Source organism: Cebus imitator, unplaced genomic scaffold (assembly GCF_001604975.1).
Source record: "Cebus imitator isolate Cc_AM_T3 unplaced genomic scaffold, Cebus_imitator-1.0 Scaffold317, whole genome shotgun sequence".
In the NCBI taxonomy this organism is placed as follows: Eukaryota; Metazoa; Chordata; class Mammalia; order Primates; family Cebidae; genus Cebus; species Cebus imitator.
This window is the reverse complement of record NW_016107632.1, coordinates 1,741,344-1,769,001: the sequence shown is the minus strand read 5'-3', so window position 1 is coordinate 1,769,001 and position 27,658 is coordinate 1,741,344. Positions and strand designations below refer to the sequence as shown.

Genomic DNA, 27,658 nt, shown 5'->3' with positions numbered 1-27,658 from the left:
ATGCATGTAGCAAAATGGCACTTGTACTCCATACATTTATACAACAGGTTGTTTATAAAGATATCATTATTTTTTCATAATACTGTTCTGCAACTTGATATTTCCATTTAATGATGTGTCTAATGATAATTTCTCATGAGGTTCATTGCAATCTCTTATTTTTAACAGCTGGATGAATATATTACCGTAGACTCAACCAGCGTCCTATTTACGTGGTTTCTAGTTTTTGCTGTTATAAAGACTTGATGAACATTCTTACATACAGTATTTATGTACATGTGTATTTATTGGATAAATTCTTGCAAATAAGTTACTAGGTCAAGAGATTTGCATTTAGAATATTAATAGTTGATGCCAAGTTGTCTTCAAAAATGATTTACTAATTCATACTTTCTTATATATGAGAATGCCTGTTTCATCAATTCCTTACCATTTTACATATTTGCCAATCTAAGATTTAAAAATGCATTTCATCACTTACTTACATTTTAAATTGTGAGTGAGGTTAAGAATTTTTCATATGTTTAGTATCGGTTTGTATGCTTCTCCTGTGAATCTCTGATTTTTGCTCTTTGCCTATTTTCTATTGCTTGGTCAGCCTTTTAAGAAATTGAACTATAAAAGGTGAATGGACATTAAAAAAAAGTTACTGCAGTTCAAGACACTTTCCAGATATGGGCTTTTAAACTTGAGTTCTAGAGGAGCTTGAAAAGCAGTAAAGATTTCCTATGCTCATAAAGTATTTTATAAGCACAAAACTATGCACACATCATCTAATATAATCTTCACTGCAATCTTCTGAAGTGGGTCTTGTCATCCCATTTAATAGATGAGGAAAGTGAGATTCAGAGAGACAAAGTAACTTTATGTGGGCAAAAAATTGTGAAACGCTTTGAAAGGGGCGTATAAACATGATAGGGTATTCTGTCTCACACACTCTTTCAGGATATCTGCATCTTTATTATCTTTGAGCTATTTTTCAACTTAAATGCGTAGAAATTGGTTAGAAATGCAAATTATTCTTGTCAATAGCAATGCAAATGAGTCATGTTTAGTGGAGATGAAATTGATTATTTCCCTATGGCTATTGGCTCTTGTTTTTCTTTATTTGTAATTCATTTCAGCATTCCTGATTGCCTGTGTGCTTGTCTGTTCTTTGAATATGTGTGCATGTTCACCTTTGAGCTGGTTATGACATATTAGCAGTTCTCTCATTAATTAATGAGTTAAATAAAACTTGGGCATGTGTTCATTTTCTATTTGCCTTAGTTCACATTATGCTGCTATTGCAGCATACCACACAAGGGTAATAAATATTGAACAGAAATTTATTGGCTCATGGTTCTGGAGTCTGGGAGGTCTAAGAACAAGGGACTGGCATCTGCTGAGGGCCTTCTTGCTGTCAAGGTCTGTCATCCCATGGTGGAAGGAAAAAGGTGGTTGGGGGTGGATGGAAGAAAGAGAGAGGCTGAATTCATCCTTTTATAAAGAACCCATTCTGGTAATAACATTAATCTATTCATAAGGACAGAGCCTCGTGGCCTAATTGCCTCTTAAAAGTTCTACCTCTTAACACTGTTACAATGGTGATTAAGTTTACGACACACACTTTTTGGGGGGCACATTCAAACCATAGCAATTTTAAAAATTTTACCTTTCTAAAATAGTTGTCCTTGATCTTCCCTCAAGTCGGTAGTCCTCATAGCTAGAATATGGAGCTGTCAAAATCTGACTCAGATATGTCTGACAGGGATTCTTTAGTATTATTATTTTTAAGCCCCAGAGCTCTTTGAAAAGCTGATGAAAGCAATAAACCCTTTCCCTAGAAAAAATAAACACACAGATACATACAATTTTGCATAGTCTCTTGAGAGCTCCTTGACTTCCTGGAGATTGGTTTAAGAATCCCTGGAATAGAACTTGAGATCAGGATAGACGCTCAAGCTCAGAAGTAGAAAGGGGCAGAAGGTGTATTTGGGAAAATGACTTTTTTCTTAATATGTCTTGAGTGCTCACCATGTGCCAAAATGTATTAGCTCACTTAATTGTCACAGAAACTCTAAGAGGCAAGAAATTGTTGTTATCCCGGGAACAAGCACAGAGAAGGGACATGCCGCTTGCTCAAAGTCACACAGCTGGCGAGAGCTCTATAGTGATTCATTTGTCCCACACACAGAAGGTAAAGGGAATAAAAATAGTTATTGGGGAGAAAATTCCTAGGGGGAAAGAAATGGCCTCACAAAATCAACGTTTACCTCAATAGCGAAGCTGAGACGTCTGGCCACCTGTTACCTCTTAGGGTTGGGAAAATCCTGTTTCAAGAGGAGCCTGGGGAAGAAGGTTTGTGACTGAGAAGGGGAGTGGAACCCCAGAGCAGAGGGAACCTGCTTCTTTTCCATTCTTCTTACAGTTTGGAGATGTGCACATCTCATCCGTGACCTTCCTATCACCAGGGCATGAGGAATGGCTGTGGGAGGTCTAGAGTGAGTGAGACCTGCTGCCTGGCCCAGGGCTCCCATGGCCCCAGCAGGGTGTGGGAGAACTGTCAGCTTTTCCTCTTGCTCATGAGAGAGAGAGGAAGCCAGGGAGGATTCACAACTGTGGTGAGAGGCTGCAGCAGAGGATGTGGAGTGAACCCCCAATAGGGAGTTGAATGGGGTGATACATCTCTAGGGCAGAGGAGTCAGGCCCAAGACCAGGCTAGGTAAGACACCAGTCGGAGACTGAGAAAGCTGGGAAGCAAACATCCCCTCTGGGAGGCTGGAGGTGGCATTTGCAAAAACACTTCTCTAACCCTCCCCCTCAGCCTAGCAAAGACCCCTGTGGAAAGAAGGGGAGCAGAAGGCAACGATCTCAAGTGACTGCCTTTAAACCTGAAGTGCGTGAGACATCAGTCACCTAGAAGTTACCAGCATACATTTCCTGCAGACAACACAGAAAGTAAATCCAGCTATAGCAAAATGATAGAAATTTTATTTTGCACATTTGAGTTTAGGGTCCTAAAATGGGCACCTGCTACCCAAGTGACGAGCTACTGCCTTTGTTCGTTAACTGAGTTTTCCTCCCTCACTCTCTAGCCTTCCCCTTTCATCCAGCGGGTGCTGGAGACTGGGTGTCCATATCCACATTCATAGGCTTTGAGTGATTTGGCACTTTTAAGATGGCAAAGCACTTTTGCATCTCGTGAGCTGTTGTCTGCGGTTCTGGCATAATGCATGCCTACAGGCAGGGCAGGCACAGCTACCTCCAATGAGAAAACTGAGGCCCAGAGAGATTAATGGTAAGGCTACACAGCAAATTAGGAGTGCAGGACTAAGAGGCAGGGATGCCAGCTCCTGGTCCAACTCCTGGGTGGGTCAGGGGCACAGGTAGATTGCAGAAGACCTGGGATTTGGGGAAGATTCCTTGAATTTACTTTAGGCTTGAGCAAGGGGTCATTCCAGGCTTCCAGGCTTAGCAGAGCAGGCCCAGTCCTCCACCTGCGAAGACAAGAATCAGAGACCCCTGTGCAGACGGGCAGCTCAGAGAGACCGCCCTGAGGGCAGGAGCTACTCATCCTGGGTGGGGATCTAAAGCAGCCGTTTTTGCAGTGGAATCTTGGAATAACAATATTACCCCACTCGAGGCCTCACCCTCACTTCGCAAAGTACTCCCATGTCCTCTCAGAGTGTCCTGAATGCTCTTTGAGGCAGACGACCAGTGGGAATTACTACCTTCATTTTACAGACAGGAAAACTGAGGCTCAGACAGAGCATGTGGTTTGCCCAGGGTCTTTGCATGGAAACTGAAAGCTAGGGCTTTCCAGGACAGAGTGAGGCTGGCCTTCCATCTAGTCCCCTTGCACATATCCTGGAAAGATAAACTGAATGAAAAGAGCTTACCATCCTACTTTTCATTCGTGCCAGAAATGACAACATCTCTTCCCAATCCAGCAGGATAACTAAAGACACTAAATCCTGTTTAGAATGTTAAAAACTTTCTACATTTTCCTCTCACTCTGAGATGCTCACAATCATAAAGAACATGTTAGACTTGGGCCAACAGCAAGGTTGCTGAGCAAGTGTTCTGCTTGCAGGAGCGGGCCAGCACCACACTTCGATGAACGAGGACAGAACCTGAGTTGTTTATTTCTATATCCAGTTCTGTTTATGGCATACCCAGTAGGTCTCATACGTCATGGATGAGTGCATATATGAACAAAAAAATCTCTCCTTGGCCTCTTCTGTGTCTCAGTGCCCACCATGGAAAGGTCTTCAAAAATCATTTTATCCAGCTGCCTCCTCTAACAGATGAGGTCCAGAGAGGGTGAGTGACTGGCTGGAGGTCACACAGCAAGTTAGAGGAAGCACAGGTGCTAGAGGATTACCTCCCCGTTTCAGAGCTCGGCCTGAGATCTCATCCAGCCTGTCTTCTGAACCAGGAAGGCAGCTTTGGCCAGGAGAGAAGAGAGCTGTCCTTTATTGTTTACTTTGCTGTTGAGTCTGGTACCGCCTTCCAACTGGCATGTTCAGGGTAGCTTCCTGGGCTGTGGGCCATGTTTGGATTCTAAGATCGGTTCCCCCAGAGGCCCAGGGCACGTCTGCAACCTGCCTTCACCTGGAGAGGAGAGTGGCTCATTTGGGGAGAGGATGTCCAATCTCTATGTTGAGGTAGCACAGATGCTGCCCCTTTTAGGGTGTGGAGGTGGAAGAACACAGCGTAGGGATGCAAGTTTGATGGGTTGGAGGACCTGGGACAGGCTGCATTTCCCATGGGTGCCATGGGAGGAAGGTGATCCGGGCAGGGATCCAGGCCGAGGCCAGCTGACCTTGAGCAGATGGACAACACCCCATGGGAGGAGCCAGCCTGTGCAGAGCGGTGGATGTCCACATGGGTCCCTGTCACAAGGAGAGTTCAGAAGACAGAAGTGAATCCTAAGCTGTCTCTGCAGCTTTTCAGCCTTTCCCTCCACTGCCTGAGCAGCTCGGGGTGGGTAATACGATCAACTTGCTCTGGTTTTCTCAGGACCATGTATGGACCCATGCGAGCCTGGACGGTTGGTTACCGTAGGTGGGGAGAAGGGCTTGGTCTGGGGATTAGAAAATCCTGGTACTTACAATGTTTGACAGGGAAGTGTCATTTTGCTTCTCAGGGCCCAGCTTCTGCATTTGCAAAGAATGAATAAATGAAAAATCCCATTGCTGTGGGTGTGTAAATACCTTTAACTCTAGGGCAGGGAAGAGTTGTCTATCCCCAGTGTTTGGCACCTGGTACACACTCAAAAATATGTGTTGTCTCCATGGATGGCTCCCTAAATACTTAGGGAACACTTCCTAGGTGCTAAGCATTCTCTAGGTCTCAGTTACTTCATCCTCATCAGAAAACTTTCTTGCATTCTCCGAAGGATAAGGTGACTCTTCCAAGTCATACCTCAGGCAGTTGTGAGCTGTGTTTAGAACTCGGGCAGTCTGACTCCAGAGCCCATGTGTCCAATGTCTGTGTACCGCACTTCCCTCTGTGTCCCTGTTTTGTAAATGGAGAAGTTTTGCACAGGAAGGACGGGCACCATGATCATCACTAAGGGAGGAGGACATGGGGGCAGAGAGGCAGCCACTTATCCCAGCCCCACTGTCTTCCAGATTTCTCCTTGCCCCGTGCTGTTTCTAAAAGAATTTTCCTTGGACTTTTTCCTGTAGACAGAGCCCCCAAGGTGTTTCTTCACATCTAGATCTGACTGGGATACTCCCGGACGATGGCTCCCTCCACCCCACCTTGAGACCTCAGCCACTTACAGCCACATCCAGATTTGTGGGCAGGGCCATGCTGGCTTCACTCAGCTTCTGTGGGGCCCCCAGGCTGCCAGTCTTCTCCTGCTTCCGCCGCTTGGCTCGCTGATTCTGGAACCAGGATGGGGATAAGCAAGAGTTTTCCTCCATCTAATACCACCTCCTCGAAATTCATAATAACTGCACCTTCCAAGGGACAGCACTTGAAAGTTTGTAAAGCCTCTGTGGCAACCAGGATGTCTTTGGATCTGGAGGTCAGCTTTCTGAGAGGGAACTAGGGTTTCTACCTTCAATGCCTTCAGGGCTGGGGGGCCATGCATGAGTAAAGCCACTGGTGCTGCACAATTGGGAGTGGTGGGGTCTGTGGTGAACGGAGCTGAAAGGGGGCAGCTTCTCAGCTCTTGCCAACAGTCACCACGTGGAGATGGGAGTCCGGCATTGCAGGTTCATGACGTCTCCAAATTGGAATCTTGATTTGTATGTGAAAGCTTCTGCGTTTTAAAATACTGTGCAGACCAACTGAAAGTCATGTGTGGGTCACCAGTGGGCCACCTGTTTTCAACCCCTGGGGCCCCTTGGCAGGCTGAACATTGGCAGCTCCCTGCATTCCTGAGCAGGTGCTGATGGTCCCCGACTTGTGGCCATTTATCCTCGGTAATTCTGCATAGGCAGGTGTTGAATTCTGGGCTTTGTGGCTGACACAGGGGCCTCCCATTTAGCTAGTGTCTGATTCTAGGTGGGAAGGAAAAGGAGGGAAGTCTAAGACAGGAGGGGTCCTCAGCCAGAAGGAAAGGATGAAGAAAGAATGGAATGTCGGCCTGATTTTGAATTAGAATGAGTCCATCTCATTTGTGGAAAGGAGAAAGGAGAGCGACTTAGAAAACCGTTTTAGACAGAATGCTGATGGTGCCACAGTCAGATCTGGTAGACCAACGTGTGCTAGAATGGCACTTGCAAAGCTGGGCATGTGGGAAGAGGGCAGAAAATACCTCTGGTGAGTGACAGTGGGCTACTGTATTTCTAATCCCGCATGAAGCAAAAAACACCTGGGGTGAAGAGATTACAGTTGAGAGATTGGCCTGTCAGTGCCTAAACCAGGCCTCCGACAAAGACCATGAATTCAAGACCTTTTCCACTTCTCTTCACTGCCTCCAAAGGGGTGCCCATGTCTTCTAGATATCAGGGGTTGGCAACCTGCCGGCTACAGGCTAAATCTGGCCTTCCACCTGCTTTTGAATGGCTCCTGAACTAAGAATAGTTTTCACATTTCTAACTGGCTAGAAAAAAGTTAAAAGAAGGGTAACATTTTATGACACAGGCAAATGACACAACATTCAAATTTCATGTTCATAAATAAAGTTTGTTTACATATTTTCTGAGGCTGCTCTTGTGCTGCCTTGGTCTGGTTGAACCGTTGTTCTGACACTGACAATAGACACAGCAAAGCCTAATGTCATTACCATCTGACTCTTTGCAGAAAGGTTGTTGACCCCTGGTCTAGGCGGTCAAGACCTATTTTGTAAATTAGGCTGCATGGTGAATGATGTTTTGGAACTGTCGCCAAGTGGGGAGGAAGGGTATGGAGCAGAGGTTCAAGGTGACCATTGATGCCACTTCACCCTCTTTCCATTCCCAGAGGAGAGAAACCATTTTGGAAGTATGGTGACCTCATTTCACAGAAAATAATATTTGCCCCAAAATGACTGTACTCACAGGATAAAGCCAATGGAAACTTTCAGATGGGGCAACCCCGAAGGGTCCGGGATATATAGTGTCTCACACATGGTCCCAAGGGCATGGGGGCTGGGGCCTGAGGCCGGGATGGCTGTACCTGCACCCGAGCTTCTGGGAGGTTGATCCTGGCTGCCAGCTGATTGCGGGTGTGAACGTCTGGGTAGTGGGTAAAGTGGAAGATCTTCTCCAGCTCATGCAGCTGCTCGGTGGTGAAGGTGGTACGGACCCTCCGCTTGCTCTTCCTCCCTTCTGCATGGGAGAGGGTCCAAGTCAGGACAGTGGCCTTGGTGTCAGCACCTATGCGAGGTTTTTGTATTACCTCATCCTACCCTTCCACCCCACTGCTGCTCCCAAGCCTTGGCCCCTTGCTCCTCGAGCTTGGTGATTCACAGTATTCTCTCTCCTAAAATCCTCTGCCTCTAGACTGAACCTCACCCACCCTGGGCAGTGAGGCCAAGTTAACCTTCTAGAAAATCTTCTCTAATTGCCTCTTTCTGCTGCTCTGTTGCCTTCAACGACTCTCTTTTGTCTACAGCAGGAGATGGCAAACTATGGCCACCCCAGGCCAAATCTGGTCCACTGTCTGTCTTTAAATAAAGTTTTATTAGAACACAACTTCTCCCTCTGGTTTACATATTGTCTCTGACAGTTTTTGCACTATAACAGTAGAGTTGAATCATTGCAACAGAGACCGTGTGACCTGCAAAGACTAAAGTAATTACCACCTAGTTCTTCATAGAAAAGTGTGTCGGTCTTGGTCTGCAAAGTAAAGGCTGAGCCTGAGAGCAGTCAAAGCCATTGACAGCCTGTCTCCGACCCACCTGTCCAGCCTCAGTTCTACTCAGGCTGGCTACATCATTTGTGGGGCCCAGTGCAAGATGAAAACGTGGGGCCTATTGCTCAAAAAGCAGAAAAATGGCTCTTTCTTTTTTCCATAGTCTCTTAAACTGTCATGGTGGGTTTTTATGTGCTATTTCATGTCATGCATCCCTGAGAGATCACAAGGATACTGACAGGGTAAGAGTAGACCCTCACGGGGAGCTAGGGACCCACCCTAAGTCTTAGAGTCATGGATACCCCATGACGAAATTTGGTTCCACTCAGCAACTCAGTGCTAGACCTCAACCCTCCATGAACCCCTTCCCAGTCCCCTTCCCTCCAAGATGGAGGGAGCAGCAGTTACTGGGTAGGAGCAGGGAAACAGTTGGCCAAGAGCCCATCCTAGAGAAGCTGGGAGTTTATGCAAGGGCATTGATCACCCCTGGTGCATGCATCACTGTTCCACTGGGTTCCACTAATCAGAGATTCAAACATGCAATTATCAAGATTTCAAGATGGTGACAATATGCATTCAATTCCGCTCGCCGCGCCTCCTTCTGAGTACAGGGCCCTGAGCATCTGCATGGGTCACACACACGCTCATGAAGCCGGCCCTGCCTCCAGTACGTTGTTGACCCACACATCTTGCTTCATTCAAGTTGGGTTGCTTACCATATCCATAATACATCATGTGTGTGCTTATTACTTTGTTTTTTCTAAGGCAATCCCCTCTGTCCGGGATCACTCCTTCTCTCTTGTCTGCAATTCTAACGTCTGCTGATTCTTCAACACCTGTGTTCATTCTTATAACCTCCAAAAATCATTTCCCAATCTTTCTAGGCCCGGGTGATCTTTCTTACCGGCAATATCTTCATTCTACTTGCTAGCTTTGTCATTCATTCAACTACCTTTTTGTTAAGTACATACTTCTTCATTCCAGGCACAACACTAGGTAGTAAGTTGTGGAAAAGCTGAAGCCTTGGTCCCTGATTGGAAGCACTCATCATATGGTGAGATAGGGGTCCAGGTAGGCTAGCACATGACCCAGAATACATGGTGGTCACTGCGCTAACAAAGGGACGTGGACATCTGTTGGGATTTATCTGCCAGAAGTGCCTGTTTCCTGGGAACTGCCCTGCCCTCCTTTTGAAAACTATTTTTCGCCTATACCCACCAAGTAGTTGTAGTGGGAACTGGATTGGTTCAAGTGTGGGAACCTGAACTGAACCTACTGGAATCCATCCCTGGAAATTTTTTGTTATACAACTAGGAAGGAGAATCAAACACCTCTAGTGGCACAGTGGTGGCAGATGTGATAAGTGGGATGAGATCCATCAGCCACTGTCTCTCTTGTTATGCTGCTGAAGTTGTTTGCAGGGAGGTATAGAGCTAATTATGGGATATATTTTGGAGAGAGTCTGTCAAGTGAGGTTGATGGATTATCTTTTGGCTGAAATAAATCAGGGATGACAATTTGGTTTTAGCTTGAGCAAAAGGTGTGTGTGTGTGTGTGTGTGAGTGTGCACATGTGCACACGTGCGTGCATGTGTGTGTGTTCATGTGTTTGTATTTTGGGGAAATCAGGCATTCATTTTGGACATGTTAAGTGTGCGATGCCTACTGGTTGGCCAAAGGTAGCTGTGGAATCAGAAGATGCATTGATAAATTTGGCGCTCAAAGGCAAACTGAGGACTGAGGTTCAAATTAAGGAATTCTCAGCATCTATTTGGCCTTTGTAGTCATGGGAATGGGTATCACACAGGCAGAAAGTGTAGGTGGGGAAGACGAGAGGGCCCATGAGCAAGTCTGCAGCACCTCCACCATGCAGAGGTTCATCAATGGGGAAGACAACAAAGAGCCCAAGAAGGGGAGGTCTCTGAAGTAGGAAGAAAGTGAGGGCTGTTTCAAGAAAGAAGGCACAGTCAGCTGGGTGCATGCTGCAGATAGACTAATTACAATGAGGACAGAAAAGTGGTCCTTGAACCTGGCCACTCAATGGACAGTAAGGAAGATTGCCCCATTGGCAGAATGGTAGACTCAACCAGCATTGCCTGTAACTCCTGGTTAGAGCCAAGTGACAGACGATGTTGGGGGAAGGACCAAGCCAGGAGGCAGTGGGTCTGTTTACCTGACTATGGACTTCTGGGGACAGAATTAAAATCCTTGTCTTAATTGGACCACAGATTGTCCCTGTGGTGTGGTTCTAGGGATTGCAGAAAAGGCACAAACCGTCTCCCCAGATCACCTTCACTTTTGGGTCCCAGTGGAATTCCTACCATTCTAGCTGACACCTTGCCTCTCCTGATTTTTTCCTCATTCCTTATAAGAAAAGCCTGCTCTCAGGAAATAATTGAGAACCTAGCTACTTCCTGTCCCAGAGTCACTCACATTCCTGCTCAGAGAACCCAAAGCCTCCCAGGGAAGGGAGCCTCCAGTGTCTGCTGTCATCCCTCTCTTGGCTTTGACTCCCTGGAGGGCAGAGACTGGTATCTGACTGTATCTGAGACAAGCTGAGAAACTTGCTCCCCATGACAGCTTAACAAATGTGTGCCTTAAATGGATAAAAGTGGAATTCAGGCCCTGCTGTCAATCCTGTTGGACAGAAAAGACTTCCATCGAATTTGTCTGAAACTTTGTATGATGTCAAATGTCACAGGTCAGAAAGGATGACAAGCATGAACTGAAGCTGTCGCAAAGGACGGGTGGGAGTCTGAGCTCCAGCTGAGGTCTCCTGACTCCCACCAAGCACACTTTCTTTTTACCCCAAATAAGAGAGGTAAAGCCTTCACACACTGAGAGTTAGAGTAGACACTCAGTGAAAAATAGATTTCACTTCTGAGAGTTTAACACTTGAGGAAATCAACGATCTTGTTTTCTTTCTTGGTGCTTATTATCAATCCTGCTGTCATTGGATAGTAGAAATCCGGTGAGCTGGATGTCAGAAGACCTGAGCTCTGTTCCTGGTTCCACCATGCAACTTGTGCCACATTTTAGATTCATTCTCTGGGCTTCGGTCTCCCCATCAGTAGAATGGAGGAAGAGAGAGGCGTTGAATGATCAGGTCACTAAGGCAAAATCCACCCTGACATTTATAATCCTCCTCCTCTGGGATGGAGGATGAATGACTCAAAAGCCCTTGCCTCAGGCTTCCCTGCAGGGTGGGTTTGCTTGATGAAAGGTTGGAGGGCAGTAAGGAGAGATGTCTCTCCGGGAAGCCACCGGACACAGTTGCCTCAGTTTTGGAAATGAGATTTCAGGTCTGCTTTTGGCCTCACTCCTTTCTACCACCCCTCACATTTGTTGTTAATCCATTTTTATCCATTCAAATTACTTTTTCTCACTTTTGTGGATTCTTGGCAGCTTCCTGGGAGTCGCAGGCAGTGAGACTTTGAGTTAGAGTAAGCTATCGTCCTGTGACCCACCTCTGTAAGACAGCCTCATCTCTGCCTCTCGTTCTCTACCCCCTTTCCCTCCCCAAGTCCACACTGCTTTTTTAACTTTGTGTGTGTGTGTTTTTAAAGATATTTGTTCTGTGTTTAGAGCTGGTATTGTGTTTAAGAGAGATAGCTGAAGTCAATCAGAACTGATGTACAGATAAATGGCAGGTGTTAATTCATTCCAAGAGCTCAGTGAATGTCATCTCTGTACCCAGCACCTAATAGGCACTGAGGGCCTGTCTGCAGAAGGACGAAATGAACAAGCCATGCTTGACAGTACTGCGTTTACTCCTTCATTCATTCAGTCAGCATATTAGATGATAGTAAATGATACAGTGCAGTTCTGTGGGAATCTGCCAAAAAAAAAAAAAAAAAAACCAAGAAAAAACAGTAACAAAAGGGAAGATTCCAGGTTGGCCAGGCAAACTGAGGTGTCAAGGATAGCATGGAGCTGAGGTCTTCCTGGGACTATAGAACTGTGGGAGAGAATACAGGGTGTGGAACTGGAATACGGGAAATGAAACAATGTGGGGAACAGAGGAGTAGAAACAGAAGACAGACCATAACGAAAATAAGCCATCTCCTCCATGTACCCCAGAAGGAAACTCAGGTGAACAACAATTTATGACTAAGAATAGAATCCGTAATAAAATAAATATTTCAAAGCTTCCATTTGTATAACTAAAAGAGCAGCTCTTAAGTCATGCTGGCTTTTCCCTGTTCCCAAGAGGACTGGAAGAAGGTAATTTAGAGGTGGGGTGAAAAAGGAAAGGATCTAAACTCTACTCTGCAAAACAACCTGACTGCCGACTTCATGGTGGAGGGGCTTCCTGCCAAGTCATAGGCTGGTTAGAAAAATATTTTTTCCCATCAGCTTTGAACCACCCATTCTCAGGATACATGTTTGTCCTTGAGAGGTGATGATGCTGATCATGATGTTGTGTGTGTGTCTAACCGTTTCAGTGGCCTCTCTTGGAGTAAGCAGGGGTGCCTAAAATTCATACTGGTGAGGAAGTACGACTGGAAAGACCCAACCAGAAGGCTAAGAGCAGTTTTAGGAGAGACAGATAGACTTCAGCCTGGAGTCAAGGAAATGAGGTTAGGATCTGAGGCTGTGCCTTGTGAAGGGTTTAATTCCTTAGGACTGCACTGTCCAATGTGATAGCCCCTAGCTACATGTGACTATTTAAATTGAATAGAGCAAAACATTCAGTTTCTTAGTCTCACTATTCACAGCTCGATAGCCACATGTGGCTCGTGGCTATGATATTGGACAGTGCAGATACAGAATATTGTTATCATCACAGAAAGTTCTGTTGGACGGCGCTACTGTAGAGGGTCTCCCACTGAATATTTGAAAAAGTCACATTCTGGGTCTAACTTTCAGTTTCTCCCTACATTGCAAATTCCTCTGATTACCACATGGTAGAATTATGGTTACATGTCTTTTACCTTTTTATCTGTATTTTCTATTTTTCTGTAATATACAGGAACTCCTTGTGTAAATAAACAACCAAATAAAACAGCAGGGTAGAAAGAGATGAGAATAAAGAAATCAGTGAAACAATGAGGAAAGATCACTGAAATAATCAGGAAAGATCACTGAAATCTCTAGGAAAGATAGTATCTGATAGGTATACATTCAGGTATAGTGTCAGCTTTGATGGCTTTGGGGAAACCGGAAGTATAGGGAAGGCAAGAGGAAGGGAGGGCTGCATGACACTCACATCTCTGCTGGTGCCTGGGGAGAAGGAGGGAGACCAGGGGAGGGGATGGTGCCCAGGAGCTCTGGATGATGAGTCAGAGCAGAGTCCCCCTAGTCAAGGACTACAAAGCAGGGTGGGAGGGTAAAGAGCAGTGTCCACGGGGGTAGTTCAGGAAGGATGAAGGTCAGCATTTCAATTTTCCTACAGAAAACGGGGAGGCTGGGAGGGGGCCAGGAAGGCTGATGCTTGGGTTACAGATCACAGAAATAAGAGATCAAGGTGGGGGAAGGCAGAACAGCATAATACGGAACAGAGAAGAAGGTAGAATGCAGCTCAGTGTGTAGAATTTTGGAAACTTGTTAGACAAGAGGCTGGAAAATGCAAGCTCATTGACGGCCCTGGTCCATCCATAGGACAGGATTCTCAGTCACCAGGAGAAAGCAGGGTGTTCTGGGTACCTACTAAGAAGGGACACATCTGAGGCAGCATGGATCATCTGAGAAGGAGCACTGGATCAGGAGTGAGAAAACCCTTGAGTTCCCATCCAGCCCAGCATCTCCCTACCAGGTTCTGGGCAGAGAAGTTAAGAAGCAGGAGGTCACAGCCCAGCCCACCTGGGGAGTGGGCACCTGGCGGCAACAGTGGAGGGGGATGGAGGCAGCAGCCACCCTTTTCAAGTTACTCCTCTCCCAGTTATTAATGGTACAAGCTGTGACTCACACTTTAATGGGTCTTCAAAGAGAATGAGTCCGCAGAACTTAATTAAACCTGAGCCGTTTAGCACATCGATCATAAGAAATACACAATTTACACAGGTGATTAGGCCACCTAATTATAAACGGATGTTTCTCCGCGCTCAGCACCCTCCCCGATTGCTCCTTCTCTGGGGTCTGCTAATAGGTCCTGTCTGCACAGTTAAAGGCTCAGGGGACTTTGCTGCTGGGCAGTCTCTGGAAATGGGCCTCGTCCTTATCTTCTGAAAACAGTGGGTTCACCATGGAGGACACCCAGGGCCCCCTTTGAAGCCCTCTTGTAGGCTGGGGACACCTCCTGACACACGAAAGTGGGGTGCATAGCAGGAGTCTCCCCATGGCTGACCTTTGCTGGCCTCATTTCTCTAGTCAGGCCATAGACTTACTATAGCTCCCTACACCCACAGGGAACAAGGCAAGCTCCTTAGCATGGCATTCAAGGCCTTTCCCATTTCATCTTTCTAGCTTCATCTGGTTTCCCTCAATTGTCATTTCCATAATTTTAGTCCCACCTGACCATTTCCAGATTCCCCAAATCAGCAATGCCCTTTTATTCTCCAGGTCCTTGTTCTGTGCTCCCTGAGTCTGGAATGCCTTGTCCTCCTTTGCCTAGTGAACTCCTACTCATCCATCAAAGCTCAAATCAATCAAACATTTCTTTCCAAGGTCTGTTGTGAATCTCCTAGTGGAAACACAATAGATTTTTTTTAAAAATTAAAAGTGCGAAATTTTAGCTTACAATAAACTAGCTTCCATATTTGCAATATATTTTTTTCTATCAGTCTCTATGAGTCAATCATTCAATCAAAATATCTGTAGTGATTATTACTGGATGGTGAAATGATAGAATTATAGTTAGATTTCTTTTACCTTTTTATCTGTATTTTCTATTTTCCCATAATACACAGGAGTTTCTTGTGTAAATAAACAACCAAATAAAACAGAAAGGTGAAAAGAGACAAGAATAAAGAAATCGCTGAAGCAATTAGTAGCAGACCTTTGAGAAACTCACCAGCAAAGGGAGTGCTACTCCTGGGGGTAACTGGCTTAGCAGTCTCTAGGCAGTGTGAGGCTTGGCATCTTCCACACCTATGGTCTCACTTTCATAATAGTTTGTATGCATAAATTTTAGCATATGTACTTCCCACCACCACGCAACCACACTCACACACTCACTCATACTTTTTACTTATGTATATTAAAAATTTTTTCTTGCTTCTTCTTCTTCTTTTTTTTTTAAAGCAACTCTACCCTTTGTTAAAGGAAATCATAAGGAAACCCTACAAAACAAACAGTGGTAGAACTCCTTTAAAATGTGTGTGGGACCCACTCCATCTTCCCTTCATTCAAGGCAGCTCTGATCATGCATCTCAATGAAAGCCTGAAGTTCCCAAAACATTTTAAAATCTAAGATTTAAAAAATGCTGATGTACATATATGAAGGCTAAAGTCCTTGGCTTGACACACTCGACCTTCCATTTACCTTACCTTTTTCATCGCTTGTGACTATGCTCCATGGTTTTTAGACTCCAGCCACTCGATTTTGTTGTTTCTCGAAAGGATGATTCCTTTTTTGCCTCCTGGATGCCTTAGAGGCTTTCATCTTCCTGGCCACGTCCAAGACTCCAGACAAGGCCCTTCTCTGTCTGACTCCATCTCAAAAGCCACTTCTTGTCTGAAGTTCCCTCTCTGATAGTGTTATGCAGAGTCCATTATTCCCTCTTCTGTGTTCTAAAGCACTTTGTTAGGTTTGTATATCGTATTTGTGTTATGACAATGTGACTAATGACAATGTGCTTAGGTCTGGTGAGACTAAAACATAAAGCATGGGCACAGATTATTGGAATAGGGTAGCAATGGGTTGATTTCCTGTGCTTTGATAGTGCTATAATATTTCAACAGTTCTAACTCCCTTCCTTGCTTGGAAATTGTGTGCATGCATATGTATGTTTCATGCATGCATGTGTGTGTGCGCATGCATGTGTGTTTATGCTTCAGACCGTCCCCACTTCCTCTCCAATCTATATTGTGTTGATGCAGGGGAACAATCAGACAACACAAACTGTGCAGTCAGAGGATGTTCCAAGGTGTGACACAGGAAGTGTCCTAGAACTTGTTCCTGTTTAATGGGGGAATCCATATTTAGTTATCCTTCTTGCCAAGAACTGGGGAGGAATTTAATTGTTCTCTTTGCTTAAACACCTATGGAAGGCCGACCAAGGTAGCAAATGCGCAGAGTGCCCAGGTTAGAGATATACAAAGTCACAGGGCTTGGCAAACAGGAGGAAGAGACATTTTTGGCCAACAAATTATTAACAACTGCCTCTTTACAAGGAGTGGAGAGGAAACCTCTTTAGGAACACACCGTTGTTAAAGAAACTTGAGGTTTCCATATATGGAGACTAAAATGATGTATAAAGAGTTCTAAGGGCTCTGAAATAAGGAACCATCATCCCAGCAAGGAGCAGTGAAGTAGAAAAAGGAAAACAGCAAGATGAAGACTCTAGACAAGGCCCAAGCACACACAGCTCCTCCAGCTACATCCTCTGGTCTCAACTGACTGGCTTGGAGGTGGACATCTCACTCAAGCTCGGCCAGTGGGTGCCCCTCCTCTGGGGCTTTTGAACATGGGATTTTAGAGATCTTGAGGACATCACTGGAGACTGATATAACTCTTGGAGCTGTTGGAAGCTATCAGGAGAATGCCAGTTAGCAGCAAGAGAGAGGTGAGCTCATATGCAGAGAGAACTGCTGCAGAGAATTGATGACATTATTGGTTCTGAATCCCATCATGGTTGAAGGTTGCTTATTCTGGGAAGTGAGTTCTTAATTTTCTCCAAGGCAATACATACTCTTCTCCATTTCAGCTAACCTAAGACAATTTTTGTAAATTGGAACCAAATAGTTTTCATTAATACTAATCATTGTACACTTTCCTGCCTAAAATCCAAAAATGGTTCTTCATTCTCAACTTGTATCCCTGGACATCATCTATTAATAGGTCCTTGCCCTTGGGGCTCCCTCCATGAGAATACCCTCCCTTCCACCCTACTCAGTCTTCAGATTACAGACCAACAATAACTTCTCTGGGATGCACTTTCTGACCTCCCTGACAGACTGACTTCCCCGTGGAATTGTCCCTTGGAGTACCATGTCACCATGTCCCAGCACTTGCCACAATTGTAGTTATACTTTCATTTGTGATAATTTGATGGTTATTTGTCTCACCTGCTGTCTGATCAGTGGCAGCATTATATTCTCATAGGAAAAGGAAACTCGGGGTTCCCATTGATTCTACACTATGGTGAGTATGTAATAAGAATAGAAATAAAGTGCACAATAAATGTTATGTGCTGGAATCATCCTGAAACCATTCCCCCACCCACCGTCCATGGAAAAATCATCTTCCATGAAACCAGCCCAAAAGGTTGGGGACCACCGCTCTATACCATCTCCAGTCTCCAACTCAGTACTGTAGTGGCTGTCAGATGGGTTTGCAACTTTGTTGACACTCCTCTTTTCAAATTCTCCTTAAGTGGGCCCCACTTGGTGACTCATTTCTAATGAATGAAACACTGTGAAAGTGAAGTGATGTGGTTTCTCAGGCTAAGTCCTAAAAGCAAGCTGCTTCCACCTGGCTGTCCCTCTAGGTTTGTTTACTTTGAGAAAGGCTATCTGCCACTTTGTGAGGACACTCAAGCAGCACGTGGAGGGCCCTATATAGGGAAGAGCTGGGTCCTCCCACCAGTGGCTGTTACCAACTCACCAGCCATGTGAGCGAACCACCTTGGACATAAATTTTTTATTCCAGTCCAGGCTCCAGACGACTGCAACCCCAAATAACGTCTTTACTGCAATCTTATGATGGACCCTGAGCCAGAAGCACCCAGTTAAGTCACTTCCAAATTCCTGATCCACAAAACTGAGTGAGATAATAAATATTTATTGTTATTTTAAGCCGCTAAGTTTTGGGACGATTTGTTGTGCAATAGGTATGCCTGGTACTCAGTAGATATTCAGTGGCTATTTATTGCATGTCTGGATAAATAACACAATGGATAAATCAAACTTAAATTACAGCCAACGTTTTAAGCCTCCTCCTCTGCCCCTTTGGATTTCCCTTAACTCTGACATTCTGGGTCTTATGATTATAGCTGATGTTGTCAATGCCTGGCTTGTATCACCTAAGCCTTTCTGTGCTCCATATCTACTTCTCACCGTCAGGGTTTGTCTTTATGGATCAAATCCTTGGATAATTCTGGGGAGTATGTTTGCTCCATTGCCCAAGGGATTTGAGCTTCAGTTACCCATAGGGGCCATTGGCTTAATAATATACCCTTTATTCATTGCCTCCCCTTCCTTGTATTATTTCACTAGGCCATGCCTTGTACTTTCTTGTGCTCCCACAGGGCCTGAGACTGATTCAGGTTCTCAATTCTAGAACCAGTCTCCCAGTACAGCTGCCCCCTCGCAGAGAGGTCCCCATAGCTCTGGTATCAGGAACTTAGAGACAGAGTCCATTGGAGGAAGACCAAAGCATGCTTCTCTTGGGAAAGTGCCCATTTTAAACTCTACGTCCTTTTGCCCCATTCTTGTCTGTTCTGATGGGAGCTTCTGGGTCTACTTGGGTAAGAGCCAGAGCTGTTAATTACCAGGTGATGAGATATATGCAAGCCTCAGTGGCGGCTCCAAACCGGGGCTGCCTCTCTCAGTGCCCATAGCAGAGACGCTGTCTTTGATTTCAGGTAGTTCAGGGGAGGAGGAGGGCTAGGGAAAGGAGGGAGAAGAGAAGGAGGAGGAGAGGAGAAAGAGGTGAGGGACAGGGAAGGAAAAGGAGAAAGAGGAATATGAGGGGACAAAGAAATGAGGGAAGGTGTAATGGGTAGAATGGATAGAACAGCGAGCCCCAAAAGGATATGTCTAAGTTCTAACCCTGGGAATTGCTTTTTTTTTTTTGAAATAGAGTCTTTGTAGATATAATTAAGGCTCTGGACATAAGATCATCCCAGATTTAGGGTGGGACCTAAATCAAATGACAGGTGTCCTTATAAGAGAAAGAGGCATTTCACACACGCACACACACACACACACACACACACACACACACACACACACACGAGAGAGAGAGAGAGAGAGAGAAAGACAGGCAGATGGCACGACTGTGAGACGATGTAGGCAAAATGGAGTGATGGGTCTACAAGTCAAATGAGGCTAAGGGGTTGCTGGAACCAGCAGACACTACCAGAGAGGCATGGGTCCCTTTGAGCCCCAGAAGGAGCTATCTCTGCCAACACCTGGATTTCAGATTTCTGGCTTTCTGAATGGTAAGCGAATAAATTTCTGGGTTTTAAGCCACACAGATGGCTGTAATTTGTTACAACAGCCATAGAAAATTATTCCAGACAGGGAGGAAGAGGGACAAGACGAGCAAGAAGAGGTGGGAGCAGGAGCAGTGGCTTCTAAATGGCAAAGATGCCAAGGCATTTAAAGGGCAAGAGAGGTTTGGAATTTGGAGAGGAACTGCATGCACCTCAAGGGTAGACAGGGCCAGTGGGGTGTGACGGGAGGTGAGCCTGGGACGAACAGGGCCAGTCTGGGAAGGAGTTTGAGTGTCACACTCCTGTGTCAGGGGCAGGCCCCTGATGAACTGCAGCATGGGGGCCAAATCTGGCCTGACCTCTGTTTTTGAATATAAAGTTTTATTGGAACATAAACCTACCTATTTGTGTACACATTGTCTGCAGACAAGTTTCAGCTGTGACCGAAGAGTTGAGTAATTGTGACAGAGACCATCTGACCCTCAAAGCTTAAAATTACCATCTGTTCCTTTGCAGAAAAACGTTGCTGTCCCTTGTTTCAGGATGCTTCTCAAATGCCAAGAATTCTACCCTGGCCAGCCCCACCAGACAAGATGGGCAGAAGTCGGCACTGCCCCAAGGTGGCACTGCCAGGAACTCCCATGCCTGCCGACCCCATCCCCCTCCGGGTGGGTAGTCACTAAATCTTGTTTTACTCACCTTACCTCCCCAGCCCCCAGCCTGGCCCAGAGTAAGCACCCAGTGAAGATTCACGGAATGAATGAAGAGCTGATGAGCAGGCAAGGGAAGATACCTGAGTTCCCCACAGGCCAGGCAACCCATACTAGTTTACCCACTGGGGTGGTCTCTTCCTTGCCAATTTTCCATCACCTTTCCCCCTGGGCTTATGATTTCCCCACAGAGGATTATCCGTGGTAGAGGTGCAAAAACGGTCTCTCTCTCTCTCTTTCTTTCTCTTCCTAGGGTCTGACATTTCAGTATAAAGAGGCTTCCTCCTGACTGGGTCTCCCTTAACTTTGGAGGGTCCTGGGTTTTAGAGGACTTCTCTCTCCTTGGAGGAGAGGGCAGGAAGCTGGGTGTAGAATCTTTTCAGATAGAGAGGTCCTCTTGGATTTCCCCATTGACTTAAGACCTGGGAGGGTCCAACCCATAGATCGTGGAGGTCCCTTCAGGAATGGGAAGAAGTCAGGGGGAATCTTGGTCTCTGCCATGAGAAATGAGGGGGGTAGAGCAATACACTAACCTTGGAGCCTAGATAACCAGCCCGGTCCTATCTCCTGCATGTAGCTTAGAAAGAGCCACTTTACTGTTTTGAGTCTCAGCTTCCTCCAAGGACCACCTCATTGGGCCGCCAACATCAAAATCATTTGGGAGAGCTTGTTAGAATGCAGATTCCTGGGCCCTTTGACTTAGAGTCAGAGTCTTGAGTGCTGGGCCTGACAGGCTGCATTTTAACAAGTGCCCTAGGTGAGATGGCAAGGGACGTCCATGAGCCAGTCTAGGAAGCCCTTTAAATGTTAAGGAGACAAAGAGGAACTGACTCCTGTATCGTTATTCTTGGGACAGCGGAGGGTGTTGCTGTCTATGTCTTGTCCTGTTGCCCTCTGCTGAGGGGTCCTGCACAAGAGGAGGGACGTAGGACAGGGAGTAGAGAAGCATCAGCCAGCAGCAACAAGCACAGGGCTGGGCATATAGGGAGAGGCAGGGGGAGCCTTCCAGTCTCTCTGCTCCCCCCTGCCTGGCATCATGATCATCCTCTCTGCAAGGCAGTAAGATTCTGCGATGGAAAATCACCATGAGGGAATCCTCCAAGGTTTTTCAGCAACTAATTTGTTGTTGAATGGGTCATGGCATGACAGAGCTGGGAGAGACTATGAATATTCTAGCTCTGCTCTTTCATATTACAGATGGGGAGATTGAGGCCAGAGAGGGAAGTGACTTGCCTGAGGTCCTCCTGTGCGTTGGGGCCGGATCTGGGCTTAATGGGCAGATTTCCTGAATCCCTGCCCTCCTCACCTGGCCTGCTTCACAGACTCCAGCTCATTTGCAATTTCTGCAGGTTTCTTTTGTATAGTTTCTGGCATGCTGGTGTCTCATCTGTATTATTTGCTTAGCATTTTCCCAAATAGACTTTTTTTTTTTGTTTGACTTAAATAATACATGTATTTAAAAATAAAACCTTATATCATGATTATACACGGATAGCAGTATCTTTCCTCATAAATACAAGGTTAGTGTAGAAGTAACAAGACTGTCGAGCTAGATCATTTTTATCTGTGCACCCACCAAGGTCATCTTGATGGGAGAGCGGGACCCTCTCCAAGCTTTCAGAAATGCTGAATTCCAGCATAGCGGGCGATAGATAGATTTAAACTGTGTTCAAGAATAATCTAGAGGGGATAGAGATAGATTTAAACTATGTTCAAGAATAATCTAGGGGGGATAGAGATAGATTTAAACTATGTTCAAGAATAATCTAGAGGGGATAGAGATAGATTTAAACTATGTTCAAGAATAATCTAGAGGGGATAGTCTCAGGCCACCAGGGTTCAATTCTAGTGTTCTTTACTCACATAATTTTCGTGGAGGATTTGTCTTCTCTTCTTGGTTTCATCGTCTGTAAGTTGGGCTCTCAAGTGTAGCAATGAGATGGGAAAATGGAAGTAATAAGGAACCATCCATTATTACCACTGCTAGTCTGGCCAGAACTTACTGGGTCTGTTCTGTGGGACCAGATGGATAGCTGACATGGAACATGCTAGAATCTTCCGTGGAGGCATAGAAAGAGTGGCTTCCTTTCTAAAGCCTGCTGTCATCAGGCTAGGAAAAGGGAAACTGCTATGGCAGCAGGGGCGAGACCGCTTGTTTGTGACACAGGGTGATCATAGAAAAACTCAGGACTCCAGTGGAAATGTTTCTATGAATCCTCAATGGACTAGAAGATATTAGTGAACTTCTAAATATTAAGCTGGGAACCCTGTCCCTTTGGAAAGCTCAGCTGCGGGGAAACACACCAGCCTCCTGCCTGCCTGCGGACCCGCAGCCCTCCTGGTCTTCCCCATGCCTGCAGCTGAGTGCGACCCCTCATCAGCTCCTTCCATGGGAGACTTGCCTGGTGGGGGGATGTGGAGCTCTATGTAAGGCTGGTCATGACGTCGAGGGCTCCCTGAGCTTCCTTTCCAGCATTTTCTTGGATTACAAAGGGTGAAGACGGGAAAGAACTAAGAACCTCATGTGAGATATTCCAGGCTCGGTGACTGTCAGACTCAGAAGACCCTTGAGACATCGCCAGCTTCACCACTTCTTATTCCCTCACCTAGGTGTTTTGTCAAGCATAAGGCTGAGGCCAGAGTGGATGGGGACGTACCCGGGGTCACACAGCAGGCCAGACCTAAGTCTCACCCTGGGTTCCTGACTCTTAGCAGGTGTGTGTCCACCTCAATGCCCCAGTGCGGCTTTCCTCCCTTCTTCAAGTCAGCTCTCAATCTACCTGGTCACTGTTATCTGGGGACATGGCTTGGGGCGGCCACAGGCTCAAGGAAGGTGATCAGGGTGGACAGGCCTTTCTCAAGCTAAAGCTTCAGCCCCTGGAAGTTGTGCAGGCAGAACTCGGCTTAAGAGGAGGAGATTGTGCTGGGCCCAGCAGGGATTTAGGGGAGTCAGAGCCAGGTCCTGATGACAGGGCTTCTGTTTACCTGCTATGTAACTTGGGAACATTTTCCACTTCTCTTTCACAGAATTTTCTTATCTGTCCAGTTATGATAATCATGCTTTTCTACTGAAATTAGAATGTCTATCGCATGGTCAATGCTGAATAAATGATAACTAGCATTCTTAGCTGGGACCTGGTGACAGGGAAAAGCCCCAGGTCCCTGAATTCTGCAACTAACTGAGCCTTGGTGTCTGCAGCTGAAAAACCAAAGGTTGAAAGTTCTATCAGGCAACCAGCCCAGAGCCTGGTCTTGCTCTGAATTTTAGAGTCCTCTATTCAGTTGATATAGACGGAGAAGCTTTTTCTCTGCCTGTCCCCAGCTGGGTCTGAAGCCCAGGAAACAGAAAGAAGTGATCAGAAGACACTTACCTTGGGGCTGGTCCTGTTGGGGCTTTTCTAGGCTGGAGCCTGAGGCTGCAGCTTCCCCGGGGCCCTCTCCACCTGCCCCTTCTGGCCTGTCTATATCACTCCTCCTGGAAGGCCTCTTTAGGATCGCCTCGATGGAGAAGGACAGGCCCAGCTTCTTGGGGGCCTCACAGCACCCCAAGCTATTCCTTTCCATACCCCTGTAGAGAGCAGGGCCCACCTCAGCACACATTGAAAGGCTCAGGGGTGACTCTGTGTAGGCCAAGGGGGGTGCCAGTGGAGGGTGGTGTACTTCCTCCCCTGAACCTCCTGGGTTCAAGAGGGCATGTGCAGGTGAAGAACAGAGAGCCTCCAGTTAGATGATCCCAGCAGGATTTCGTGTCCACAGGGACTTCCATGGGCAGATCACAACCGAGGAGCTGGAAGGAAGGGTATCCTGTGCTTCCGGCTCACAGCCCTCACCAGTTTGATGTCAAAGGAGTCACCATGGCTGAATTGGGGTTCAATCTTCCGGAGAACAGTCTTTGCGGACGCAGTTGCCTGCACAATCACCAGCTTAGGCCAGGATCCCTGAGGTCACCGCCCAGAGGTGAACAAAGAGAAGAGGGAGAGACAATAAGGCGTAGGAAAGAGGAGGTCAGTTTCCAGAGGAGATATGGAGGCAGGGTGTCCACCTTTGGCCTTTCTCTGGCTTCTGGCCCTTTCTGTGGCTCTAGCCAGCCTCTGGGAGGCTGGAGTGCCACCCTTGGCCTCAGGTGGCCAACTCAGTCATGGGCCACACTGCAGCTTGAGGGTTTTTCCCAGACACTCATCTTTACTTCCTTAAATTCTGCTGTTCCAGACTCCAGAACATACCTTCCAGAGCATCAGTGCTTCTGCTGTCCTGCCGGTGGAGGCTGAGGAAAGAGGGTCTCTGGGTGCTGCCAGGCCTGTCTTTTCTCTGTGCCAGGGCTGGGCTGAGCTGTGAGTCTGATTCTTCTCAGCTGTCTCTGGGCTGGCCCTGGTTTTTTCTGTTCTCGTTTCCCTGACCTCACTTCGCATGTGAAACCCTCTTTCCACGGGCGCCTCTCCCTTCCTTGTGGGGTCCTTTCTGCTTCTTCTCCCAGTCTCCTGAGACAGCACTGAAGGGGCCCTTTCTCTCTGGCTGGGAGCTGACAGTTGTTGATCTATGCTTGCCAGGAATTTTGCTCCAAATTACTGTGTAACCAAGGAGGAGGGGGCAGTAAAACAAGCTGATAAGAGAAGAAACTCTCCACGCCCCTTAAGGCTGGGGATGCAGGTGTCAGGGTAGAAACGTGTCAGGAGACAGTGGGGATCTGAAGGACAGGTATTGGAGGCCCCGGGGAGCGGCTGTGCTGGGGAACTGGCCAGAGCAGGAGAAGGGAGGTGGGAGCAGAATGGCCGGGAAGTGTACCCAGGCCCAATAAAACATGTTTACTCAGCCAGGAGAGGCTGTGGTCATGTGTCAGGGAGGCTGGGCTGAGGTGCAGTCTGCTGGCTGTCAGTCTCAGGCATTCATTTACTCTCAGATATGCTTCCTGTGGCTTGCAAATATCAGATCAGGTGAAGGCTTCCAGGGCTTTTTGATGTGGGGAAACTGAGGTCCAGACCAAGTAGGTGCAGAGGTTGGGATGGCAGGCCCAATCGCAGAACTCCCCTGGGGAGCTCCACGATGCCATCCTGGCCACAAGGAGCCAATGTGCACAAGAGGGATGGAAACCTTGGCAGAGATTATGGATGTGAATTTGGATGTTAGAATCCAGATCTTCTTATAGAGGGCAGGGGCGGGAGGTGGGGGTAGGAAAAGCTGGCCTCCACTCCCTGAGAAGAGAGAGTCAGGAGAGGGAGGAACTTACCCTGAGACAGGGAATAGGTAAAGATGCCCCGTTTTAGGAGCTGTGCCCTTTGGAAGTGTCAGGCTGTCTGATTTAGTTAGCGGGGACTAGGTTCAGCTGCAGTAACAAGTAAACCCCATAGTCTCAGGAGCAGAATAGCTTACCCATATCACGTTCTAATGCAGTCATTTAGGGACCCAGATTCCTTTCATACTGTCATGCCACCATCCTCCAAGTATAGGCTCCAAGCTTTCTGGGGAAAGGGAGAAGGCAAAGGAGGATTTTTTTTTTTTTTTAATTTTACTTTAAGTTCTGAGATACATGTGCAGAACGTGCAGGTTTGTGACATAGGTATACAGGTGCCCTGGTGGTTTGCTGCACCTATCACCCCGTCATCTGGGTTTTAAGTCCTGCATGCATTAGGCTTTTGTCCTAATGGTCTCCCTCCTCTAGACTCTAACCCCACATCTGGCCCCAGTGTATGTTGTTTCCCTCCCTGTGTCCATGTGTTCTCATTGTTCAACTCCCACCTGTGAGTGAGAACATGCGATGTTTGGTTCTGTTCAGAGGAGGAATTTTGATGAGTCAGAAGTGGAATTGGTTGATAAAACTTCTCACATTCTGTGGTCAGAGTGAGTCACATGATCCTGCTTAGAACTGTCCCTCTCCTAGGGCTGGACAGGGGAGTTTTCCTGTGCTAGGAGGAAAATGAACCAGTTTAGCGACCTTTGCAGTGAAGAGGCCAGAGTTCCCTCAGGCCCATCATTAGTCCATGGAAGGGGCTGTTGGATGGAAGGATGAGGTTCCTTCCACTCAAGGCAGAGGAAACTCTGATGCGTACTTGAGATGGTTGGTCAAGGGCAAGGACAGGATCTTTGGGGGTGGAAGTGGCAGAGGCAAAAAGAGAGAAGTGATGGAGCCCCTTCTGTGTGCTGGGCTTCGTGCCTGCAGCTGTGTGCTCACCATCTCACTTAATCCACTCAACGGCCTTATCAATTAGGTGTCATTAATGCTGTTTCACAGCTGAGGAGACATGCCCAGAGAAGTGGAGTGATGGGTGTAAGGTTATATAGCTAGCCATTAGAAGCAGCAAGATTCAAACCAGGTAAGTCTGGCTCTGCATCTCACACCCCTCCCACCTTGCTACAATCCCCAGAGACCATCTGGCTCGGCCCTCTCCTTTCACAGGTGAAAAATTGAGCAGCAGAGAGAGAAGCTGCCAGAGTTACACTTGTTGTTTTCAGCACCTTGTTTGATTTCATTTTGCCTCTTTCCAAGGTGTGACTGGCCCCTGGACAGGTTAAGAGAACACCCTTCTCGGGGGAGAAGATCCAAGATGGCCAAATAGGAACCGTTCCAGAGGGCAGTTCCCAGCGAGAACAGCGTAGAGGGTAAGTGCTCACCGCATTTCCAAACAAGTTTTCACTGCCCACAGACTAGGAGATTCCCAGGCTGAAAAGCGCCACAAGTTTTCAGTGTGACTGTTTCAGCTGGCACTGCGTAGGCACACAGAAACTCACACAAGTCTGGGCTGCCTTTTTGGCCAGCGCCCTGAACGCCTGGGAGACAGAACTGCCCATTTAACTGAAAGGGAGGGGGCTAAGACAGGGAGCTGGCTTGGGGGGTACCACCCTCACAGAACAAGCAATCTGAAATGCTCTGGATTGAGAGTTTCACAGCAAGCGCAGATGGACCCAGGACCATCCAGCTCAGTGGGGGGAAGGGTGTCCCCCACTACCGAGGCAGTCCACCAGTACCTAGGCAGCTCACACAGTGCAGGGCAGAGCCTGCAGCAGCTCAGCAATGCCTCTGCTGGCAGACTGAGACTAGACTACTCTGTGTGGGCCAGGGCATCTGTAACAAAGGCAGCAGCACAACAGGGACTTATAAATAAAGCCAACCTTCCTAGGACAGCACCTGGGAAAAGAGGTGGTTATGAGTTCAGCTGCAGCAGACTTAAAGGTACCTGCCCAGCAGCTCTGCACAGAACAGCAGAGCTCCCAGCACAGCACTTGAGCTCCTATTAGGGACAGGCTGTCTCCTCAAGCAGCTCCCCGACCCTCTAATACCCAAAGAGACACCTCATAAAGGGGAGCTTAGGCCAACCAGAGCTCAGGTATAGCTCTGGCAGATACCCATTTGGGACGAGGATAGCAGAGGAAGAAACCTGTGGCAACCCTTGCAGTTCTGCAGCCCCTGTGGGTGATCCCCAGG

At 46.9% G+C, this 27,658-nt stretch overlaps 1 protein-coding gene across 2 annotated transcripts; it reads right to left on the bottom strand.

The window, feature by feature from the left end:
• Positions 1 to 2,951: 2,951 nt before the first annotated feature.
• ISX (intestine specific homeobox) lies at positions 2,952 to 24,985 on the bottom strand. Of its 2 annotated transcripts, XR_001817887.2 has the most exons (5): positions 23,613 to 24,985; positions 7,595 to 7,748; positions 5,772 to 5,886; positions 4,367 to 4,877; positions 2,952 to 3,849 (listed from the first exon to the last, which is right to left on the bottom strand). XR_001817887.2 is itself a non-coding variant. In XM_017504009.2 (4 exons), exons 1-4 carry the CDS (start codon positions 23,839 to 23,841, stop codon positions 4,671 to 4,673), a joined length of 705 nt encoding a protein of 234 aa, XP_017359498.1. In that variant the 5' UTR covers positions 23,842 to 24,985; the 3' UTR covers positions 2,952 to 4,670. The 2 variants fall into 2 exon arrangements, 1 of the variants encoding a protein (XP_017359498.1); XM_017504009.2 differs by having other exon boundaries at positions 2,952 to 4,877.
• Positions 24,986 to 27,658: the final 2,673 nt, after the last annotated feature.

Excerpts from the sequence above, each read along its gene's own strand:
- ISX (XM_017504009.2), bottom strand. The coding sequence starts at position 23,841 with ATGTGTGCTGAGGTGGGCCCTGCTCTCTACAGGGGTATGGAAAGGAAT. Across the intron at positions 5,887-7,594 it reads CCAGAAGCTCGGGTGCAGGT|CTGGTTCCAGAATCAGCGAG; the intron begins ACAGCCATCCCG and ends CTTATCCCCATC. Across the intron at positions 4,878-5,771 it reads CCACAAATCTGGATGTGGCT|GGACCCATGTGGACATCCAC; the intron begins GTAAGTGGCTGA and ends TCCTTGTGACAG.